General features: G+C 37.5%; 1 protein-coding gene across 5 annotated transcripts in view; it reads right to left on the minus strand.

Moving 5' to 3' along the window:
- Positions 1–4,026, minus strand: part of LOC118337875 (nuclear factor 1 B-type-like) — a 65,702-nt gene extending 61,676 nt beyond the window's left edge. For 2 of the 5 annotated variants that reach the window (XM_035675005.1, XM_035675001.1), the window contains exon 1: positions 3,865–3,960. In XM_035675005.1, coding sequence (XP_035530898.1) covers positions 3,865–3,960 — 96 coding nt within the window. Of the gene's footprint in view, positions 1–3,864 lie in introns of all 5 variants that reach the window. The other 3 variants (XM_035675002.1, XM_035675000.1, XM_035675004.1) reach the window with 3 other exon arrangements.
- Positions 4,027–8,991: the final 4,965 nt, after the last annotated feature.

The following is an 8,991-nucleotide window of genomic DNA, read 5'->3' on the forward strand; positions in this document are numbered from 1 at the left end:
GGTTTTTTGGGGTTGTTCAGTGAAGTTGAACGCGATCCAGAAGAGGCTGAGTTTTCGGCACTGGGTTGGTCTCCGCCTTCACTTTCACTGTCTGACTGTCTGCCACCCTCCGGCTCTCGGCAGTAGCTGTCAAGTCGGATATAATTTGACCAAGACGATTTCCGGTACGACTTTTCCAAATAAAACACTTATTTACAGACTCGGCTTGTGCAGGTTTTTTTTTTTTTTTAACAAATTGGCCTTTTCATGTGAAATATTCATACAAAGCCAATTAACGTGGAAATTATGTTTAATCAGTATAAGATTGACACATCTATTCCTCCATATTTTTGAATGGATCAGTATAAAAGTATGCCACTGTCCAATGTAAATCATGTATCTAAAAAAAAAGTTTTCATGAAATAAAATAAATACCTTAAAGTATACATAAAAGAGAGAGCCTTTTGTCGATCTGAAAACCTTAAAATCACAAAATATGTCTCCAATGGACAGCTTAAGTATCCTCTCTTAACAAAGCTACAATAAACTATAGGCTTACAGTAGCTATAATACTGTGAATTAAAGGCGGTAATAACTCAGTCTAACCCATAGGTAACCTGAAAACGTGACAAAGTCTGGCTCTTATTTTGGAAGCAAAACCACCCCATTTCCCGGTGACCATCCAGCTGTATCTTTGCAGCTTGACACAGCTTGGTTAGTGTTTTCATTCGTGCCTCTCATTGGCCAGAAGCAGTGGCCCCGGGACTCTCTACCCTGGGCCCCTCACTTCCGCTCCTCTGACGTGCTGTGCGGGACTTAACAGAGCTGCTGCTGGACGGTTGGACTGTATAGCGATGCGGTCAATGACTGATGGTGGAAATCACTACACTGCAGTAATTACTGCTTCAAAAGACATTATCATTATTATCATTACTATTATTATTATTATTAGTTACAATGGGAATAGCAGCATTAGTAAACCACTACCAATGTCTATTTACATCCTCCACACACTACTATTATGCAGTATATCACATAGTAATCATAATATAATAGTATTCTCATGCATCAGTGCTATGGTGCTCATTAAGAAGAACAGCAGTGGTGTAATAATAATAACACTGCTACAACAGCAGTAAGCAGTGTTATAATAGTAACAGTTGACTCATATGCCGTTTTAAAAAGGGTAACCATGTAATGTTTAATCATTCACTGGATGCCAGCATAATCACAGCAGGGCAATGTGATTGTACGACTTGAATGGGTAGTCTGACAATAGATTTTTACTGCTCACTCATCATTGTTATCATGACATTAACACACTATTCAGAGTTGTCATGTGGGTCCAGTATCTACATCACACACCCGGTGATCAGGTGTGATTCACGTCTAAAAACAATTAAGCTGGGAGCATTCAGTTGTAGTAGAAATGGCAATAAATTGCTGATTGTTTCAAGTTCAGTCTGATAGTGTTGGTGTGTTCATTCACACTGTGGCATCCTTGGAATAAAGCTTTAAAACACTCCTTTAGACCACCACCACTAGATGGAAATTTCAAGCACACTCAATAAATTCTGCAATGCCTTGCTGTACACTCATATTATAAAGTATTTTTTCCAAAAATGCTTTGTTTTTAGATTTTGCTCATTTTCCATCGTTATGACATACTCTGGCTCCATACTCTCTCTCTGCCTCTATGTATCCAGTATTATATCATGCCAGTCTGCTGGTGCACATGGCAGGAGGGTCCACAGATTCATCCCTCTATATATGGACCTACCGCCCCCATGTGGCCACAAACACAATTGCTAGTTGCTTGTTTGGCACCCACTGGAGAAAAACTGGGATCATGTGTATCCTGTAGCTCTAATTTTAAAAGGTAGGGATATATTTTTATTTATTTAAGCAATTTATAACACAAGTTGTACATAAGCATACAGGACATTTGTCTATTTACAGAACACTGAAACAGCTTCAGTGCCATTAGGCTAAATGAAACAGACACAATCCTAATGTGATCAGAATATATCAATATATATAATAAAAAGAGATTTCCTTTTACATTTCCTAGCCAAAAATGAAAATGCAAACACCCTTGGATAAAATAAATATCAGGTGTTACTAATAACATTAGCAATGAATTCAAGTGCATTCAAGTGTCCCAGTAAGACATGAGCCAGAAGGCACAATGCTAGTGTCTTTTTTATACCATTAGGTGGCGATATACCAGTGCTGTTACTGTAGTGATCACCTGTGTCATCTGGTTATAATCTAGTATTATTTTCAATATGCTTAACTTAATTAACCAAAGCAGAGTACAAAATATGCTTTTGATTTAAAATGTCACATGTTTTGATGTGGTATCCAATAAAGCTGCAATGTAAAGATAACCATATATACAGTAATACTACAAGGCTACTGCTATCACAGCAAACAATAATCTAAATATATGAATATAGTTGCCTTTGTCCATTAAGGTGGTTAAGTCAAGAGAAGTGGTACTTCACTTTGTGATCAGACTTTACCAATGCCATTTCCTACCAGTTGCCCCATTTCCTATGGGCCTTTTCTAACAGCTGTAAGTTACTCTTCATGACAAGACAGCATGTCAGCTGGTAAATCCTTCAATAGTCTAACCTTTAATATAAACTTTTAATTAAATGCTATTTCTGACCATGACATATTTCACATCATGTTCTGTCCCCGCTTGCTGAAACTGCTTAATATCCCTCCTGAGTTCTTGCAAGCACTAAGGCTCTTTCTTTATGTGAAGAGTTGAAGCTAATTTTTTCTTTAAAACAGCATCAGATAAATAATAAAATGTTGCAGTAGGAAGAGCAAAACGGTCATTTGATGTATAGTAATATCACTAAAACAAAATTCATTCACGTATATACTAACATAACTGAAAACAGGAAAACACAGAACAACACAGAGCATGTTTTGAGCTGAAAGGGTCAATTCTCTCTGCTTGGATTCATCAGGACAGACAAACAAACCTCAACTTAAACCCTGGTGATGGAGCACAATAAAAGCTTGCCTGTAGTCAGACAAGTAAATAAATATTCAGAAAGAAATGTCAGCCTGCATTGCCTCTTCAGCATGGGAAAGGCGCGGGTTGTACAAGGGCTCTTTGTCCGACACTATCAAATTAACACTGCAGAGGGTGCACAGAGAGGTGCACTTCAGGAGCCCTCTTACACTGCAGGGAGGGTAAATAGTTCCTTTAGCTATTCATCTCTGCAATAAATAAAAAACATTTTGAAAGCTCATATTGTTCACTCCTCGTCTTCAAAATCCTTGATTCATTGCATTCAAACTGAAACATAACTGGGTTAAAAACAGTTTTATTGCACACACTCACAACTGCTGGCCTTGAGGATCACATTCATTCAGAAATGAATCCTTGTGCCAAGGATGCTCTTAACCGATGTCTTAAATAAAAGCTGGAAAAAATAACCTTAGTTCAAAGCACCTAGCACAGTGACAAACTAATTAGAGAATGTGAAAATGTGAGTCAAGTGCTTCAGTCAAACAGAATTTTCCACAATATCCCTTACTTCTGCAAATGTGGTCAATCACAAAGACACAAACCACAACTGCCAAAAGCAATACAGAATGATAGTACCACAAGAAAATTCGAATTTAAGAGGCTAAGATGATATTTGAGTGGGTAAAACAGGGCTGCAGTTGGAGGCTAGACATAGATTTTTACGGACATATTTCCCCAAACAAGTTCAGAAGTCTGCAATTGTGGCAACATGACATTTTAGACAGGGTGTTACATGAAATCATTGTCTTCTTAATCGTGATTTTGCTTCATAGTGATGTTCTTAATTTGGGTTATTTAAGACGAAGAAGTCAAGACAAAAGAGCTCCACTTACCATCCACCACGTCCTGGCTGACATGTCATAACAAAGCTGCCATTTAATGGACCTCTCTGTCAGTTTCCCAGCCATCACTGTGCTGCCGGCTCTCATCGGACGCAGCCCGGTGGAAGATGAGACACCTAATCAAAGGGGCAGCAGTGGAGGCATGCTGTGCCACATGTAGGCCAGTCCGTGACAACGTTGCATTATGGGAGAAGAGAAGAAAAAAAAAATCAAGCAACAACTTGACCAGTGACTTGAACCTGACTGTGGTAATTACAAGAACCATGACCCTGCAACCCTCACCATCCCCCCCCCTACACCGACCTCCTCCCCCTTCTCCCTCTCTCCCTCCGGTCTATTACAAAGTGACATTGTGACGAATTACAACAAGTTGGAAACAAATATGATGCAAAAGCTGCAAAAAATATGGTCATCTAAACAGATTTGATGGACTTTAAAGGAAAAAACTAAACATTAAGGAAGTAGAGTTTTCTGTGGAAAAATGTAATGTAATCATCTGAAAAATTGAATTTTCCCACACCAAACATTTTAATTTGGGTGTGGTTGAGAGCAGGGGCATCATCCTTTTGTAATATAACCCAGCCAGAGTCAGAAGTAAGCCGACTGTGAGTCAGTGCTGACATTTTGGACTGTTTTAACCTCATCAACGTTGTTTTTGTGTGAGGAAGAACCTGTCAGTGCTGGGAATTGCTGGGCTTGATATTACGGTGTGGCAGTGAGCTAAAGATCATTTAAAATAATAAGACGTGTCAAAATACCAAGATCTTGACAGGTCCCATAACTATAACGCAGTCATGAAGATCAAGTAGTCATTGAGTGACCTGTTGCATTCAGTTTCCCCGCAGTGTCAGAGGCTTTACTGGAACACAACTGTATTTTGATCCATGAATTAAGACGCTTGGCGTGTCCATGTAAATGTTATCTGAATGCCAGTTGAAAAGACCTTTTCTCTCCTGCCACATTCCAATCCTCCTCACTGAGGCCGCTCGGTGGCAGCTGGATTTCCCCACAGGGATGGTGGGTGGACTTAGCAACAGTAACTTAGCATTAGTTACGACAAATAGATGAAAAAACAGGGCTAATGCTTGGAAATGACTGTATTGTAGAATATATGGTAGTTTCCGGCACATATACACCCAAGTCATAAGTTATCAAACATATATTTTAGCACTTTGGGTTTAATCTCACAAAATGCAATTTCAAATGAATTGTAAATAGCCTAAAAATGTAAATTATGGTGGAAATGAAGTAGGACTTAACCACTCTAATTAGTCACCTGCAATATAGACAACATGCTGTATCTGTAAGGCTGCTTTTAATAAGTACCTGTTCACAGCTGACCTTTTCAATGCACCTGACTTTGATGAAGCACTAATTAGGAGCATAATTAGGAGCTGGCCAATTTAATTGGCTCTTAAACACAAAGAACAATAAGACACTCAGCAGTCATCGTGAAAGGCAAATGTCAGCTTAGAAAATCAAATGAATATGACTTTCAGGGATGAAAGACTACAAATGTAAGGTCTCATTCAGCACCTTGGCTTATATTATCGAAAGGAAACTTAGTAAGTCTATATTATTATTTTCATCATCTTTCTGGACACTTTATATGTTGTTACATTTTATTTCTTAATGAACACATTATTAGCATTATTATTAGCATTTCAAAAAGTAGCTTATGACCCTGGGTCCTCTTTAACAGCTCTGAAAACATACCTAACATTGTTTCATCACCTTGATACTTAATGGCTTTTTCAAAATTCATTGTGAACTGATGTTTCAAGGTCTGCTACAGAAAATAATGTTTTACTTTTGTCTCAGAGAATAAAACATGGTTAAATATAATGGATGGATATCTGTGATTGGTATTGGCAGTACTTTTACACAACATTACCCCTTAAAAATCCTAAATAAGTCTATCTGAATCTCTCTTGTTGGAGTTTTATAAGTTTTATATACTTCATAAAATGTCTAACAGGGAGCCTCTGTAGTTTAATTGACCCTAAACACAAGTTATAAGTAAAATACTGGACATTTCTTTGTCATTTAATTACTTTTTTTGCAATTGAATGAAATATTTGTTCATAGTTCATAAAACATGTCCTTATTTTGGTGTGATAACAGTTCCATATTTTGTCACCTTTATCAAATGTGCAAACCCGTATTTGTTTGTTTGTGCCAAACGGAAGTGTTAGTGCTTGTATACACATTGGATTTTAATAAGGTTAGGAGAAAAAGTATGTTTGAAGAAAAGAATGGTTGATTTGGCAGTTACTATTAGTATTACTACACATAGAGCATACAGCAGCAGGGTCCAAACAACAAGGAAGTAAAGTCAAGAAAACACACAAGGGTTAACATAGTTTCAATAGAAAAATAGTTTAACAGATAATAAAACAACATTTCTGACACATTACTCAGCTGACCTTAATTGCGCCCCTTCATTCTTTTGGTGAAAGGAAAATGTTCAGGGCCGAGGTCGTGGGAGAGAGCCGCGTGCACCTTATTGATTTTAAGGGTAAAATCGATACATTTCATCGTCTTGAGTGGATTAACTGTTTCAAGTTCAACTTTTAATTGGATTTCTACTTTCTACAATGAGAGCTTATTTGAAAATCAATAGGCCAATCAATACCTCCATGTTCAGGAAGTTCAGCTGTGGAACTGAAAATGGAGGAACATTGCAGACACCTGCCACTGTCAACCCACCCACATGACTCGCTGAGGTCTAAAAAATCTAATTATGCCTTCATTGATAGTGAAAGAAAAGACAATATTGATTTCTTACTATCAATCAGAGAGTCAGTGAGAAATTCTACTTGTATTTAAAATGCTGATTGGATTGTTTTATGTGCTATTTTATGGGTACAGACAACTGGACATTTCCTAAATGATAACAATCACCAACCACAACAGCTACAAATTGTTGCTTGTCAGATATGTGGGATATTTGCTGAAACACTACATCAAAAAATCAGCTAAGCAAAGCATAACTGGTGTTAGGGTTGGCCCTAATTATGGAGTCATATAGGATATATGGCCCATATGGATAGAAATCAAAAAATGATCTTGCTACCCATAACTAGTGATCCGATAATAAATGTATCTTCCATCTCTTAGACTTAATCCTTGTCTAGGCTTTGCAAAATGGCAGCAGAACACGCCAAGCCACTAACTCCAATCCTAGACAGGTAAACAGCCTTGTTTCTGAGACAAAACTGTTCCAAGCATAGTTTATGTTTATCAAGCATGTGGCTAATTATTTCTTTTGTTCAGCCAGATGTCCATAGACTGTAAAAGTAGCAGGTGGCCACTTATTTAATTAGTCCAGTTGACCAACCATTGCCAGAGATTAAGAGCACATTTAACCCAGGCTGCTGCAGGCTCCTTAAATGTTACTATCCCAAAGCATAAACTGAAAACAAATTAAATTAAATTAAATTTTACTCCAGGCCCATTAAAACATATGGGTGTGTCTGTTTTCATATATTTTATTACAAAAACTGGTTTGTATATCAGTTAAAAAAAAAACAATAAAACAAGTAGAATTTATTCCAAGACCATATTAATGTATGTTTTTTTTAATGTATCTGTACTAATTCACTATCTTCAAATAGAGTACCTCCATCAAGATCAAGCATCAGCCATAATTGGGTATGTTTTGTGATATTCTGTGTATTTAAGGGGGGGTTCAAAGTGTTGAATCATGAGGTGTCCTTCAGGGAATTAAGAGTGTCCCTTATTTTTTTATTTATTTCACCAAGTGTTATTTAATATTCTAATGAAAGCATAGTTAAATAGTATTGTACTTTCATTCTATTAAGTGTTCTTATTTTGGCGGCATGTGACATGAAAACATATAGGAACCCTGTTAATGTAACTTGATGATCAATCAATCAAACTAATACTGAGAAAACTGTGACATGAAAAGCTAATTTGATCCCCATCTTCCACTTTAGTCTGGCATGACCCTGTTGGGACTGTGAACAAATAAAGGATTTGGTTGGTCTAGACCAGGTTGGCTGGGGTTGCTGAGGGCAATACGATGTGTATGTGTGTGTGTATGGGTGTGTGTTTAGTGTATGTTTAAAACATGTAACCATATAGCTTATGTTCACGGCTCATGCACACATTACACACGCCTCACTGGGACTTAAGAACTGTTGGGACAATGACCATTTGGTTGGAGACAACTGAACTGCAAAATGGCCATTTAAATGCCACTGTACACTGTCCTGTAGGTATTCACTAAATTCAATGTTGTGGGCCTCCGTGTCATCACATTACACATTTTACGGATGATTACATCACTTAAATGTCAAAGAGAAACAATTTGTCTACAGTCTTTGAATCTGCTCCTACTTCGATTTAGACATTGCTCTTCATTAGTAGCTAATGTCCTTCTCACCCAGAGTTGTCATATATAGCTCCCAAGACATAAAAGAGCCTCTGTGCTCATTTGGACAGGTTCTGGATGAGAACTGACAAAAGTAGACTTATTTCCTTAATTAAGAAAATAGACACGCACTGGACGATGAATGATATGAAGAAAGAATTTATATCTGTAAACTTCTAAGTGGTGTTAGCCTAGTTAGCGACTAACTTTGTTAGTGTTAACTCTTTTGGTAATATGCTTCAGCTGCTGTTACACGAAACCATACGGTGATGCTACAGCAGTATCCAGTGCAGTATTAACGCTACATGCTTCCTGCACTGGCGGGTGTAGTTTTATAGTTTCAGCTAGGTAGCTAGCTGGTTCTGTGTGTTTCAAAAGGTCTAGTGTGTTTAGACACCAGTGTTTTATTAGTTCAGCCAGCTAGCAACACATTGACCGACTACATTGAGTCATTTTTGGTGTTCCAGAGATAGGTATGGTGGCTAAGCAAGCTAAAAGGTCTACTGCTCCTTCCAAGCTAGTCTCATAGCCAAGATATCCATTTGATAAATGCTATTTCTGAAAAAACTGACATACTGTGCGATACTAATTTCCCTCCTTATTTCGATAAAAAAAATAAAAATAAAGCTTCAGCTGCAGGCAAAATGTTGGTTGCTAAAAAGGAGAAAAGAATCAGCTCAAACATATCCAGAATCTAATTTATTAGAATATGAATACCTATA

This window comes from Morone saxatilis, unplaced genomic scaffold (assembly GCF_004916995.1).
Source record: "Morone saxatilis isolate NCDOM2014 unplaced genomic scaffold, NCSU_SB_2.0 Contig4, whole genome shotgun sequence".
Lineage (NCBI taxonomy): Eukaryota > Metazoa > Chordata > Actinopteri > Moronidae > Morone > Morone saxatilis.